Consider the following 16,065-nt stretch of genomic DNA (forward strand, 5'->3'; position numbering starts at 1 on the left):
GGATTGACAGACAAAGGATGGGTGCCCCCCCAGATGGGAGACCAGTCTGATGCCTGCCCAGCCACGTCCCTGGAGGGATGTTTCAGAGCGTCTTGGCAACAGTGTACCCTTATAAACCCCAGGCCTGGTCACCTCAGAATTTTCAGTCCTGAGATGAATCACCGTTATGCCTTATGACGTCCCTGTGGAACCGCAGGTGAAGGCCCACACGAGCCCCATAGCCTTCCAGCTGTGGGACTACATATATACACACTCACTCTCTCACTCACACCAAGGTTATGGAAAACAACTGAAAACTAAATTACCGGAACCTCCAGTGAGGTAATCTGAGCCTCCAGTGAGGCAACCCGAGCCTCCAGTGACATCTCATGGTAGGCTTGCCTGGTCAGAGTTGCAATGACCAAGTCCGGTCCCCCGATTCAGGCCCCCCGATGGACCAGTCCTCTGATTTCCAGACCTGACTTACCTCTGGAGTTCCCGGGACCCTGAGGAATTTCAGGTGAATGTCGGCCAGGTAGTCATTCATCCTCCACGGGTCCGAAACTCTGGGGCCCTGGAACATCTCGGGGGGCACCTCCCCAGAAGTCCCCGAGGTGGGAGCAGCTGCCCGGGTGAGACTCTAAGATGGCTTTCGTCTGGTGATGGATGAAGATAAATCACTGTGGAACCTCCAAAATGTTGTACTGAATCGAGCATAGAAAGTCAACACCAAGACAAAAGTATGCCAAATTGCAGGGTCTTTATTGCCAGCGGCCACAGAGGACTCGCCTCTCTCCAACCCGTGGCCCCAAAAGGAGGATGTCAAGACCTTTTATACCCATAAAACCACCTCGGGAGTGAGGGTGAGGAGTGGGGATGGGGATGAGGGGCTTCAGACATTCCGAGGGCCAGTGGATTCCGTAAATCACCTCCTGGGTGGAGATGAGGGTGAGGGGCTCCGGACATTCCAAGGGCCAGGGGAATTTTTTGTCACTCTGATTGTTACTTAAGTGGTTCACAAAAGTCAAGATTAGTTTACACATTGTCTGGGTAGGGTAGAAATTACAGACCTTGATTACTTATTATAAGTCGCAGGGGCCAAGATGGCGTGGGTTTGGACTGCTTGCCTGTCACATTTGGGGTTACAGAGAGCAGTTTCAACAGAAAGTCGAGGTATGGTTGAGGTATGCAGTTTATGGGGATTTTACCATGTCACAATGTAAGATGCTAACATTAGAGGACACTAGGTGAAGGGTATTTGGGAAACTTGTACTAGTTTTGCAATTTTTTTCTTATATAAATAATTTCCCCCACAAAAGTCTAAAAGATATGCATTAGATTATGGAGGAAAAAAAAGCTTAGTCTATATTTGCTTTAAATATTGTTGATAATTGTTGAAGCAAGGTGATGGGTTCATCAAAGCTTTGTAGTGTTCTTCCTATATTTATATATGTTAGGCAATTTCCATTAGAGAACTAGAAATTGCATATACATGTATTAAGCCCTTTCTATATGCTAAGCACTGTGGTTAGCCATGGAGACTTGGCAGCCCTGTCTCAAGGAGCTCACAGTTAACAGGGAGAGAGCAGACATAACGCTGGGAATGTAGAAAGACGGACGTGATAGAGGAAGCATAGGATGCCTGGAAGCAGGGGAGAAAAGAGTGCTTGAAACAAGAAACAGCATGTGGAGCCTTGGGCTAGAAACACAAATGAACTCAGGAAACACAGCTGAAGCCTTTTGTCTGCCCAGGGCAAGGACAACTCAGCCAGATTCTTTGGTCCTATAAAACTTGGTGACATTATTTATAATTTAGTCTTTTTAAACAAATTTAGAAGGCAATCTCCCTATTGTCTTGATCAAGTCCCCTTTCCTGACACCGCCCTCCTGTGACACTCTCCTCCTCTCCCCACGATGTTTTCTCCTCTGTCATAAATCAGCAGCCTATTTCACAAGATCCTCTAAGCAGTGTTCAAAAGACACTGGTCCCCAGTGACCTTCTGAGGCAGCCAGATAGATCTGAACTCTTCTTTTCATGTATTTATGAATAGCCTTGAAATGAATTGCTATCATTTTCTTCCTAGCAGAGCATGGAACTCTGGAGACTAAAGAGGTGTGGGAGTGGCCATTCCCAATTAGACTCCACCACCCTCAGAAGGCAGGAGTTGGCATAGTATTAAAGCAGCTAGCATACACATCAGGAGGTGGCCTTGAGGAGCTGCACAGAGACCCGCTGGACTGATTAGGTTAGTACTGACCTTTAAAAATCTTCATAAATGTTCTCATGTCTACTTCACTAAGAGAAACAATTTTACATGTGTGATTTTGTGTGAGTACTTTATGTTCTTGCTGCTTTTCTGTGTGCTCAGGAGACAATTTAAGCATTGTTAGTTCCCGAAGGACATGTCCGTAAAGAAAAGTAATATTCAACCATATAAGAGCAAAACAAGAGCAACGAATTTGATAATATGAGAAAAGTTAGAGTGATATCATTGTAGACAATCTGAAAATACAACTGTATTGGTGCCAGGTCTCATGCAGAAGCTTGCTTATGGTAAAGCCATTTATTAAAAAGGATATATTTGTGTGTGATTCATACAGGAGTCAACACACAATTACACTAGATTTACAGTTGTCAGTGTCACACATTTGGGAACATGACTTAATCCATGAAAAGAAAAAAATCTGGAGGGTTGTATTCCTCTAGAACTGATGCTTCCAAATGAGAAACCAATCATCCATGCTTGCCAATTGGGATCTAAATTTACACTTCCATCACTGATTTTTACAAAGATTAGTTTATTGCTCATATAACTGACTTTGCGATTGAGCACCAAGAAGCATCCTATTTTTCCTTCTTCTTCTCCTCCTTCTTCCCTCCTTCCTTTGCCCTCCTTCTTCCTCCCCCTCTTTTTCCTCTCCCACCTCTTCTTCCTTCTTCCTCCTTCTCCTTCATGTTCAATGCATCTGGGACCAAAGGGTGAACAGGGTTTAAAGTCTCAAAATTGCATGTGAAGCTAAATGTATGGGAATTTTAGGGTAGTAAAGCAAGTGGATCTAACAACAATAACACCCCCCTCTTCAGCTATCATATTCCCTGTCCTGCAGAATATGCAGATTCTTTCTATCTGCAAATTCTATTTGCCAAATTAAGTATTATCCTGGGCTACCCTGCCAAAGCACTTACCCAATTAAAAAAATTTTTTTTGCGTAGTCATATTAATACTATGTGGAGAGTTTGGTTGCTTTGATAATTCTTTTTAAACAGCAGATTGCTGGGTTTCATAATCAGGATTGGTTATTTCACTGTCATAATTCTAGCTTGGTTTTTTGTGTGCTTTTTGTTTGTTTGTTTCGAGACAGTCTCATTCTGTCGCCCAGGCTGGAGTGCAGTGGTGTGACCATGGTCAATGCAGCCTTAACATCTTGGGCTAAAGTGATCTTCCTGCCTCAGCCTCCCGAGTATCTGGGACTACAGGTGTGGAACACCAAACCCAGCTAATTTTATTTTTTTTTTAAATAGAGACTTTATTTAATTGCCTCGGCTGGTCCTGAACTCCTGAGCATGAGCAATCTTCCCTTCTCAGCCTTTGGAAGTGCTGGGATTATAGGTGTGAGCCACCATGGCCAGCCCTAGTTTGTTTTTTTAATTACTCTACACTACTGTATTCTAAAATAGTGAGCCCTATGAGGCAAATGCAAAAAACAAAACAAAACAAAACAAAAAAAAACAAAAAAGGATTGCTCTTGCGATATCCAGCCATGTTATATCTTATGAAGCACAGGCTGAACTTTAAGCAATGCACTGCACTGTGCTTAAAGACTATGACAACTTCTCTGCTTCCTGGGAGCTCACAGTCTGAGGGCTGGGGGAAATGAAAATGATAACTTCTGCATGCTGTATATTCGATAATAAGACATAACAGGAAGAAACGGAAGTCAGAAGACCTAGGTTCTAATCCAGACTTTGACATAAATAGCTTGTTGGCAAATTGCACATACTCTCTTTGGGGGTTCAACGTACTCATCACAAACCTGGAGGAAGGACTAGCTAGATCCCTTCTAGCTCTGTAATTTGGGAAGTCTTGAGGGGAGAGGTAGACATATCAGTAGAACATATAGTTTTTATAAGGCATATGATGTCACCACGTAGGTAGGAACATAACGCAAGTCACTAGTGCCTGGAATAATTACCAACATAAAAATAAATAAATAAAAACAAAGGTCTTATACAGGAAAGCCTTAGAATCTCAGAGGGACCCTGTGAAGTCACATTGGTGTCGGACCTGTCTAGCGCAGACAGAACTCACAGGTGGAGACAATCGTGCTGTGAGGAAGGAAGACATTCCTTGTTGAATCATACATACTAGAGTTCACTTTGCTTCTCTAGACTCATTCATCCATCCATTCATGCGTTCTTTCATTCATTTTAAAGAAACCAAGGACTGATACCATGGCGGGGAAGCCCAAGCTTCACTACTTCAATGCACGGGGCAGAATGGAGCCCATCCGGTGGCTCTTGGCTGCAGCTGGAGTGGAGGTACGTTCTGAGTTAGGTCATCTTAAGTTAGACCTAATTGAGTATATCAAAATATTTTAGTAAGGCAGAGACTTCCATACTCGATGACCTGTGAGTACTTTGGCCTTAAATAAAAACATCCCCAGTTATTTTTTTTTTTAATGGACAAATTTTACCAAATGAAATTTTAAAAATCTGTCCATCAAAGAGCACATGAAAAATAACACATGAGCAATTAAAATATATATATACATATATGTATATATGTTCATGTGCACGTAAATATACATATATGTATATATGTACATTTGTTCATGTATATTTACATATGTATATACATATATATACATACACACATATATGTGAAGTCACATTGGTGTTGGACCTGTCTAGCTCAGACAAAAGTTACAGGTGGAAACAATCCTGCTGTCAGGAAGGAAGACACTCCCGTTGTTCAATCATACATACGTATGTATATTTGAGACACAGTCTGGCTCTGTGGCCTAGGCTGGAGTGCGTGGTGCATCTCAGCTCACTATAACCTCCACCTCCCAGATTCAAGGATAGCTGGGACTACAGGCACCCACCACCACACCCAGCTAATTTTTATATTTTTATGAACCTGAAACCCTGTATGGACAGGGTTTCACTATCTTGACCAGGCTGGTCTTGAACTCCTGACCTTGTGATCCACCTGCTTCGGCCTCCCAAAATGCTGGGATTACAGGCATGAGCCACCACACCCTCTCTAAAATGTATTTTTAAAGGAATCATAAACTAATCACAATGAGTGGACCTTATTTGTATTAGGATTTAAACAAACTATAAAATATAATTTATGACACATAACGATTAGAAACCTGAATATTGACTGAATATTAGATAATATTAAAGAATTATTGTTAAATTTTTTAGTGTGATTTTGTTTGTGATTTTAGGTATGATATTTCTGTTAGTTTTAACATAGTTGTTAAGTTTCAGAGATACACACTGAAGTATTTAGGATGAGATAATACGATACCTCAGATTTGTTTCATATTATGACCAGAGGAGGAGAAAAGCTGGGTATACAAATGGAAGACTGGTTTGGGTTGGTAATTATTGCAGCTAGATGATTGAAACGAAGAGGACTGTTGTATTTAATGTGTATTTTTTATATATACGAGAAATTTTATACAATAAAATGGTAAATACATAAGAAACTAAGTGTCATTAAGCATAAACTATAATCCACAATGAGAGCAGGGAGGGAGTGGATTGTAACAAGCTTCCAGTTCAAGACTGAGTATATTCAGTCAACAGTTATTTTGTTGTACACCTATTAAGTGCCAGGTTCTGTCCTGAGGATTGACAGTAAGCAAGGCAGACACAATCCCCACCCTGAGGCAGTCTACATGTCTCTGAGGATGCAGATAAGAAAACACGTGGTTAGGCCGGGTGCGGTGGCTCAAGCCTGTAATCCCAGCACTTTGGGAGGCCGAGGCGGGTGGATCACGAGGTCAAGAGATCGAGACCATCCTGGTCAACATGGTGAAACCCCGTCTCTACTAAAAAAAAAAGTACAAAAAAATTAGCTGGGCATGGTGGCGCGTGCCTGTAATCCCAGCTACTCAGGAGGCTGAGGCAGGAGAATTGCCTGAACCCAGGAGGCGGAGGTTGCAGTGAGCCGAGATCGTGCCATTGCACTCCAGCCTGGGTAACAAGCGAAACTCCGTCTCAACAACAACAAAAAAAAAAAACAAAAAAAAACACGTGGTTAAAATGAAGGGTAGAGGCTTCTAGAACACCCAAGTTTCCCCAGCATTACCAGGCCATCCTTCCAGTGAGCAAGAAATGCTTGAAGTGTCTTTGAGCGCTGCTAACTGCTGCCCTCTAGAGGTGTCACTGAGAAAAACACTTCCCAGTCCAGACCAGAGTCCTTCAGTCACTGCCTGAGGGTTTTCCTGAAGAGTAAGTCATGTACGAACTCAGGAGATCTTGTCCCTCGCGTGGCAGCAGAAAAGGAGGGTTCCAGGTGAGGTGGCGCCCTCTGAAGGGAAAGTCCAGTGAGGCCCTTCAGCCTCACAGCTCCGTGTGGACCTGAGCCTCAGGACGGCACTTTCTCCATTGCTTCACGAGGGCTTGAGACTTTAGCCTCAGACTTTCTCAATCCTATGAGGAAACAGGCACACAAGAAATCCACACACTGCCATTCCAGGTTGTTATCTTTGTACAAATAGATACCCTGTTTCACTGTCACCCAGATGTCAGCTCTGCGGCTCAGTGCCTTTTCTCCAGTGACGTTCCCTCCCTAATCATGAACGTTTGTGAGATCATGGGAAGGTGAAGTGAACTAAAAGATGAAGCAGGCCAGGAGCAGTGGCTCACACCTTTAATCCCAGCACTTTGGGAGGCCAATGGGGGAGGATTGCTTGAACCCAGGAGTTCAAGATGAGCCTAGGCAACATAGCGAGACCCTCATCACTACAAAACAAAAACTAAAAATTAGCTGGGTGTAGTGGTGCATGCCTGTAGTTCCAGCTACTCAGGTGGCTGAGGTGGGAGGGTCACTTGGGCCTGGTAGGTCAAAGCTGCAATGAGTAGTGATCACACCACTGTCTTCAAGCCTAGGTGACAGAGTGAGACTCTTGTCTCGGAAAAAAAAAAAAAAAAAAAAGATTGAACAGTTTTATGTTCTGACCATGCCCTTTTCTTGAGGGATCTAATCTAAATTTCCAAGCGGCCATGACCAGCCTCTTCTGTGTACCCTGCCAAACTCAGAAATCTTATGTTCTCCAAATTACGTACCAGATGGGGGCCATTCAAGGTCACAAGTCTACAGTGCTATGGAATGGACTAACAAGAACCTGTTTACCATTTCTGTTTCCAGTTTGAAGAGAAATTTCTAGAATCTGCAGAAGATTTTGAAAAGTTAAGAAATGGTAAGATCAAGTCTCTAAGTGCCTCTGATGAGGGTATCTAGTAGAGAAGGTACAGTTGAAGATTTTAGCACCAGGCGACGTGCAGTGTATGTAGGGTGGTAGCTGGGGTGGTGGAGAGGGAGAAAGTGGTTAAAACGGAGGGATATGGCTCCCTGAACAGGTCTGGCAACTCTCTCCACCTAAAGGGCCAGAACTCTCAAGAGTATTTGCTAGAGGAAGCATCTCCAGTGCCCTGAGAAAGCCCTTTCCTTGTTTTCATGCTACAGGCACCATGAATGAGCTGTGGTCATCAGCTCGGGATCCCACACAGCCCTCCCCATCCAAGGACACACAAGAGCATGAATAAGATGAAAAGAATAGAAATAGATATGGCCATTACCTTGAGTTGTTTTCTTTCATGGGTCATGTGACAAGGTAATATTGTGGTAATGCCGTAGGTTTTGAAGAGCACAGAAAGGGACCGCTACATAAAATCATGTCTCAGAACCTACCTTAAAAGTCATGAACACCATGAGACTTCGCCTGGGAAGTTCTCATTTTAAATGACGTCTCCCTGGTACTCCCATTGTAACCTGTCTCAATTTTTTCCTAAAATATCATGAATATAAATCAACACAAGAAAAATACAAGGGACCTACTATGTATCTGAATGGGGAATAAAAACCATAAATGAAATAACAGGCTAAAAGGTAAAAGAAATCAGATAAGAAAAAGAACTATAGGAAGCTAAAATCAAAATGCTACTTCATTTTGGAGGTTAACAGGCAATAATTTCATTTTCATTTTATCACCTCAGTCATTTCAACCATTATCTTTTCAGCCTGAAAGAGTGGGATTCATAGAAATTTCATGCTCCTTTTTTCTTTCTAAAGATGGGTATTTGATGTTCCAGCAAGTGCCAATGGTCGAGATTGACGGGATGAAGCTGGTGCAGACCAGAGCCATTCTCAACTACATTGCCAGCAAATACGACCTCTATGGGAAAGACACAAAGGAGAGAGCCCTGTACGGTATATTTTCTGTTCTTCCATCAACAGAGAGCACAGAGTAACTTAGGTCCTTCCTTGAGTGGGTGGGACCATGGCAGGGGCATCATGACCAGCAGCAGGCTGGGCCTTGGGCATGTATGCCGAGTATTTTAGAGTCCCATGGAGATGAGGCAACAGTGAACATGGGGTGGGTTCAGGCAAGGGTGATTCTAGAAGAGGATGCAGTCCGTGGATCCAGCACCTGACAGTGATCTCCAAACACTGATGAACCATGAACTGAGGAGGATGGGAATCATGAATCCAGGTGCTCAGGCCTTCAGAGGCTGGACTCCAGCCAACAGCTTAGGACAAGCATAGACTGTTTGGGAGTCTATAGATGAAGGACTGAGGAGGGAAGGCTGCAAAGCGGCTGAATCTCAGGTCCCAGTAATTCCAAGAATGATAACCAGGAACCCAAATTACCAGCCCATTATATGGACTGGTCAACTCGAGCAGGGCTAGTAGAGGCTGGCACCCAGAACTCTGGGGTTACCTTGACACATTGATTCAAGGTCAAGGCAGCCAGATTTATTGAATACCAGCAAAGCCATGGGATCTCCTTGCTGTCGTAATAGGGCTGCCAGATTCCAAATAACATCCTATGTGAAACTATTGGCAGTTCTTCAAAAAGTTTAATGTAGAGTTACCAATGAACCAGCAATTCCTCTACTAGGTATATCACCAAAAGAATCAAAATACTTCCACACCAAATCTTGTACATAAATGTACAGTGCAAATAATAGCAATTTTCATGGTATTCAGAAAGTAGAAATAACCCAAATCTCCATGAACCAATAAATGGAGGAACAAAATGTGCCTTAGCCATACAATGGAACAATATTTAGTCATGAAAAGAAAAGAAGTACTGATGCATGCTACAAGATAGTTGAGCCTTAAGGACCTGTTGCGTAAAATAAATTAGACACAGAAGGCCACATATTGTAGGATTGTGTGTATGAAACGTCTAGAATACTCAAACCCACAGAGGCAGAAAGTAGATTAGTGGCTGCCTGAAGCTATTTGGGGTTTGGGGAAAATGAATACTCAATGAGTACAGATGTCCTTATCAGGGTGATAAAAATATTCTAGAATTAGAGTGCGATGATATTTGCAGAATTCTGTAAATGCACTAAAAGTCACTGAATAGTATAATTTAATGGGTAACAACTATAATATGTGACTGTATGTTAATAAAACTGTTGTTTTTAAAAGTACTGTGGAAAACCCAGTTAACACAAAAGAAAAAAAAGTTCTTCTAAAATATGTCCTGGTTGTGACTGTATAAAGAATTTCACCAAGGAAAACGATCTTTTAGGTTGGGTGTCAAGTAAGTCACACATGGCCAGAGCCGGGCAACAGCACACGGAGGGGGCTGTGGAATTACGCTTCACGGGAGTAATTGGAAAAACTGCTACTACTGGGCATAGAAGCGGGCCTGGGAGGTGTAAAATGATGAGAGAGGGCGAGGAACATGGCTGAGATGGCTGTGCCAGGGACTCTCTTAGGATTACTCAGGAGGCAGGTCTTTGGCCATTTGACTCACACTAAGTTTATGCACAGAACAAACCACAATAGAAATGGAAAATCCCGGCACAGCATCAGTGGTTAATGGTAGTGATTCCACCAATTTCTCTTATGACTGTGACTGTAAACAGGTCACTGATGCTGTTTGTACCTATATTTGGTCATGTGCATAAGAACAACTTTAGAGATCTATCTACCTCAATAGGTAGATTTAAGAAATAAATGTCGGCCGGGCGCGGTGGCTCACGCCTATAATCCCAGCACTTTGGGAGGCCAAGACGGGCGGATCACGAGGTCAAGAGATCGAGACCATCCTGGTCAACATGGTGAAACCCCGTCTCTACTAAAAAAATACAAAAATTAGCTGGGCATGGTGGCGCACGCCTGTAGTCCCAGCTACTTGGGAGGCTGAGGCAGGAGAATTGCTTGAACCCAGGAGGCAGAGGTTGCAGTGAGCCGAGATCGCGCCATTGCACTCCAGCCTGGGAAACAAGAGCGAAACTCCATCTCAAAAAAAAAAAAAAAAAAAAAAAATGAAATAAATGTCGGCCAGGTGTGGGGGCTCACTTTGGGAGGCCAAGGCAGGTGGATCACCTGAGGTCAGGAGTTCAAGATCACCCTGGCCAACATGGTGAAACCCCATCTCTACTAAAAATACAAAAATTAGCTGGGTGTGCTCAGCTACTCAGGAGGCTGAGACAGGAGAATCGCTTGAACCCTGGAGATGGAGGTTGCAGTAAGCCAAGATCTCGTAGCTTCACTCTAGACTGGGCAAAAGAGGGAGACTCCAAGAGAGAGAAAGGAGGGAGGGAGGGAGGGAGGAAGGAAGGAAGGAAGGAAGGAAGGAAGGAAGGAAGGACAATACATGCAAAAATCAGAGCATAATATCTAGAATATAAACAGCACCCATTGGAGGTGAAATACTTTGCCATCACCTGAGACTCTATTCTCTTAGGTTTTTATATACCTATAAAATCTAAAGCAAGAGGCATTTAACCCTTTGGTTGTTTTTGTCTTTCAGGATTGATATGTATACAGAAGGTATGGCAGATTTGTATGAAATGATCCTTCTTCTGCCCTTATGCCGACCTGAGGAAAAAGATGCCAAGATTGCCTTGATTCAAGAGAAAACAAAAAATCGCTATTTCCCTGCCTTTGAAAAAGTAAGTGAAGCTCTTCAGCATTTTGGGGCACTGAGTTTAGAGGACAGTAGAAAAATAGTGGTTGGACATTCCTGTGAGACTTCCTGAACACCAGTGCAGCACTCTGACTCTCGAGGCATTTTATGAAAATAGACTTGGAGGAACAATGATACCACTTATCCCCAAGTTATAATTTTCCAGCAAAATTTCAATTTACTAGACCCCAATATAGAATTTTCTATTCAACAATTTTATGTTCGTCAGTAGAACATGGGCTGTGGAAGGCCCTGAACCACACTAGGGATTGCTGTTGAGTCTATGGAACATAGACTTTGAAGATGAACGTGATGAAAGCAATCCACCAGAAAATATTCTGGCACCTTGTGTAGGAAGACAGGAGAACAATTTCCCAACCATAGAATATTGTAGTGTTTCAGAGATGAGTATTTCTTAAAAAGAGAGTGATTGTGGGACGCAGAGGAAGTTTTCTGCTTTTTGTTTTTTGTTTTTTTGAGGAGTTTCGCTCTTGTTCCCCAGGCTGGAGTACAATGGTGCCATCTTGGCTCACCGCAACCTCTGCCTCCCAGGTTCAAGTGATTCTCCTGCCTCAGTCTTCTGAGTATTTGGGATTACAGGCATGCGCCACCACACCTGGCTAATTTTTGTATTTTTAGTAGAGACAGGGTTTCTCCATGTTGGTCAGACTGGTCTCAAACTCCTGACCTCAGGTGATCCTCCTGCCTTGGCCTCCCAAAGTGCTGGGATTACAGGTGTGAGCCACTGTGCCCGCCCAGAGGAAAATTTTTTTTAATACATTTTTTTTTTTTTGAGATAGAGTCTTTCTCTGTCACCCAGGCTGTAGTGCAGTGGCACAATCTCAGCTCACTGCAACCTTCGCCTCCTGGGTTCAAGTGATTCTCCTGCCTCAGCCTCCTAAGTAGCTGGGATTACAGGCACGCGCCACCATGCCCAGCTAATTTTTTGTATTTTTAGTAGAGACGGGGTTTCACCATGTTGACCAGGATGGTCGCGATCTCTTGACCTCGTGATCCATTCGCCTCAGCCTCCCAAAGTGCTGAGATTACAGGCATGAGCCACCGCACCCAGCCTTAAACGCATTTTAAAGTAAATTGCAGACATCAGTGTAGTTCACTCCTAGATGCTTCAGCTTGCAGATTATAACAGTGCAGGTTAATAGTCAGAGCTGATGTTGCAAGAAAGATGATGAATTCAAGTTCACCCAGGTTTACTTCAGATCCCAGGGAGATAGAGCAGGAAATGAGGAAAGCAGACAAGGCATTTTATGAAAATAAACTTGGCAGAACAATTGATACCACTTATACGCAAGTTATAATTTTCCAGCAAAATTTCAATTTACTAGACCCCAATACAGAATTCTCTATTCAACAAAATTGTATGTTTGTGAGTAGAACGTGGGCTGTGGAAGGCTCCCAATCACACTAGAGGTTGCTGTTGAGTCTATGGAACGTAGGGAGAAATGAAGACTCTGAAATCGCCTACTCCTGGGGAAGAGAGCTGTCATGAAGGTGGAGTTGCTGCCCAAGGGAGATTGGAGAGGGAGAGAGCAGAGTGCAGAGCCGCATCCTGAATGTCAGGACTGCACGCTGGAGGGCGTGGGGCAGACGGAACATGTTGTAGCAGGTGCTAAGTCCCTGGCGCATGTGGAAGAGGCAAGCTGGGTGGGTGGTGTGGACGCCACAGTGATGTGGAATGAGAAGAGAAAATGGGAGCCTGGGCTCCAACCGAGGAGTAAGCAGAGCCACATTCTTGCTCCCTCCCTTAATTAGGGAACATAAACAAAGGCCTGGACCTTTATGTCGCTCAGTTAGGCAACACAGGTGGGAATGTCAGGCTGGAAAGACTCAGGGAGAAGCAGGGGCCCGGCCTGATTGTGCATGTGTTCCTGATCTGATTCCTCAAATTCTCCAGGTCTTAAAGAGCCACGGACAAGACTACCTTGTTGGCAACAAGCTGAGCCGGGCTGACATTCAGCTGGTGGAACTCCTCTACTACGTGGAAGAGGTTGACTCCAGCCTTATCTCCAGCTTCCCTCTGCTGCAGGTGACCCATTTCACTACCCAGAGAGGCAGCCCCACATCTGCCATCTTGGGATCTAGTATCTGGGCCTCTGGACTGGCCATCTTCTGACCCCAGCCTTCTTTAGGGCTTCAGTGCTCCCAGGTCTCCAAAATGAGTTTCCTGGCCCCAATTTTGAGGCATGAAAAAACTCTTGTTACAGCAGGGAAATCTGTGGGGCATGCTACCCCATGAATTTTGCCTTTTATCACGGAAAGGACCCAGGGCCCAGCATCTTCCTCCCCTTTCCTCTGTAGTCTGCTCCTGAGTTCTCTGTGATGCCCTTTATCTCAGGAGTGTCCTTGTGTTCCCACACAGAGTGTGTCTGAGCAGGGCCCTTTCCATCTGGTTCCTTCCTGGGCTCTGGCTCGTGCTGTCAGACATTGTGCTCCTTTCTGCACAGCTCTCTCAACACACGGCCCCGCACACTGTGTCTCTCAGTGGGAAAAAGTGGTCCCATGGTTCGTCTTTAACATTTTCTGTACTATTTTCCTTTCCAACTCCTTTCTCCGTATTTTCACTTCTACTTAGAGACTGATCTGTGTTGATATCTCACAGGCACATTGTTTTTTCTTGTCTTACACAAGAGCCACAAATCTACAGGATTAATATGTAAGGGCTAAGATAGGGATGACTGAATTGAATAAAATCTTAAAGACGTCTTTGGGGAAAATGCTAGCGAGCTACATGTTCTTCCTCTTCTCTTCATTTCTCACTGGGTGTCTGTTTCTGCCTCCATGATGGTGCTGATGGAGGGGACTCACTTGGTCTTTGGCAGGAGGGCTCAGATTCCCTGGGTGGTGTTAACGGTGATGTCAGCCCTTGGCTTCACTCTGAGGCTGTGCTTTGTGAATTACAGGCCATGAAAACCAGAATCAGCAATCTGCCCACGGTGAAGAAGTTTCTGCAGCCTGGCAGCGCAAGGAAGCCTCCTACAAATGCGAAATCTGTAGAAGAAGCAAGGAAGATTTTGAGGTTTTAATAAAGCAGCCATGGAGGCCAAGAATATGCAAGGCCAATATTCTAAAGCTTTGCAACAATAAAGTGCTTTACCTAACTGTTGATTGTGCCTGTTGTGAAGCTAATGAACTCTTTCCACTTACATGCTAATTAAATAATAAAAAACTCCTATTTGCTGACTTAGTTAAAATTTAAGCCTTTTCATTAGGATCTGATATGAAATCAGATTTCTAATCTCCTCCTATCCTGTCTCTTTCTTAAAATTAAAAATTTAGTAAAAATGGGAAATGTAAGGGCCGGGTGTAGTGGCTCACGCCTGTAATCCAACCACTTTGGAGGCCAAGGCAGGCGGATCACCTGAGGTCAGGAGTTCAAGACCAGCCTGACCAACATGGTGAAACCTCATCTATTAAAAAAAAAGGGGGGAAATGTAGGTTATGTGGTTTGTTTGACTTTTCCAAGAATTGTCCTGTAACATTTGTCATACAATTTATTAAAAAGTCAGGTGTAGAAACGTACGTCTGACATTTTCAGGTATGCACAGGGAAAGAGCTACCATTCTGGGTAATGGCTTAAAGACATTTTCTTCTTTTCCTGGACAGTCATTTTATGTCTGATAAAAGCATTCTTTCTGACACATTTTCAAGACAGCTATTCCATCTGCTGTGGCTTCCTCAGTTTTCTGGGAGGTGAGGAAATACTGAAGAGCAAGCAGACCCGCCCTCTGCTCTCAGGCCACCCTGCTGTCCCTCACAGTGCATGTGCTCCTGGCTCATCCTCACTCTGCTCCTTAAGGCTCTGCGGGGCCCCGGGCATGAGCCTTCCCTCAGTTCCCTCAGTGCCACTCAGGCCTGGGCTGCCAAGATACAGATGGTATCTGTGAATTATATACAAGTAACTAAATGCAAAATCATTTTTCCCCGGTGTGTCAATGTGCCTTGGATTAGGAGCGCTCCCTAGCTTCAGCCTCTACTGGGCCTATAATGCTAATCCCTCCCAGGACACCTGGGCTTCTGCAAAGTGAGCTCTCCTCCTCTGACGGTGGCTTTCCCACAGCTGGCGAAGGTGGCTGAGGGAGCAGACAGACACACAGGCTTCCTACCTGCAGCTTCACTTTGCTCTCATCTCTTCTCCACTTAACACCAGAGTAGGTTTTCTAAAATGCAAATCTGAATATCACAGAATTCTTCAGTGAGGACTCTTTGCATACAGAACGCATCCTCACACCCGTCCTCACTCCTTGATCTCCAGCCCAATCAACCCTCTGAGCATTGTAGGGCCTCTCGCCTTCCTGACTGGGTGCATTTGCTAGCCCTGCCTGGCAAGCTCCTTCCAGTGCCCACAATTAAGTCTGCCCCGTTGCTTCTGAGGAGCGCTGGGCTGTCCTCTGTGCTCCCCACAGAGTCCAGTGAGCCTCTAATAACACCTGAGGTCCACTGTATCTGCTCCACTGTCCCATGAGCTTGAGTATGGGACACATAAACTAGAATGCTGAAGCTTTAATGAAACTAAGAGATTGTAGAATTTTAATATGGTAAGAAAAGAATGTGATTGTGTTTAGACAAGTAGTTCTTCCTTTCTAGACATGAATCCTATTATTTACAGGGGAAACGATATGCTGTCTGGAATTTGCTTCAAAAGAATCCCCTGGCAGTGGGGGAAGAAGGTGGAAGTTGCTATTATCTTCTGTGGCTTCTGTCACAGATTCCTATAAACCAGGTGGCTTGAAACAACAGAAATTCTGAAGGTCAGTAGTCTGAAATCAGGTACTGGTGCTGGTGGAGGGGCCTGGCTTGGTCCCTGGAAGCTCTAGGGAACAATCCCTCCCCGACTCTCACAGCTTCTGGGGGCTCTTTCTGGACTTTCATGGATCGTGGCCACGTCACTCTACTTTC

General features: G+C 44.2%; 1 protein-coding gene across 1 annotated transcript; it reads left to right on the forward strand.

Moving 5' to 3' along the window:
- The first annotated feature begins 2,065 nt into the window (after positions 1 to 2,065).
- Positions 2,066 to 14,272, forward strand: LOC110567126 (glutathione S-transferase A3-like). Its single transcript, XM_021665460.2, has 7 exons — positions 2,066 to 2,225; positions 4,415 to 4,519; positions 7,368 to 7,419; positions 8,292 to 8,424; positions 10,993 to 11,134; positions 13,064 to 13,195; positions 14,070 to 14,272. The coding sequence occupies exons 2-7, from the start codon at positions 4,433 to 4,435 to the stop codon at positions 14,190 to 14,192; spliced, it is 669 nt and encodes a 222-aa protein (XP_021521135.2). The 5' UTR covers positions 2,066 to 2,225; positions 4,415 to 4,432; the 3' UTR covers positions 14,193 to 14,272.
- The last annotated feature ends 1,793 nt before the right edge of the window (positions 14,273 to 16,065 follow it).

The sequence above is a fragment of the Aotus nancymaae genome, unplaced genomic scaffold (assembly GCF_030222135.1).
Source record: "Aotus nancymaae isolate 86718 unplaced genomic scaffold, 86718_ANA_hifiasm-v0.15.2.pri h1tg000040l, whole genome shotgun sequence".
NCBI classification, from domain to species: Eukaryota; Metazoa; Chordata; class Mammalia; order Primates; family Aotidae; genus Aotus; species Aotus nancymaae.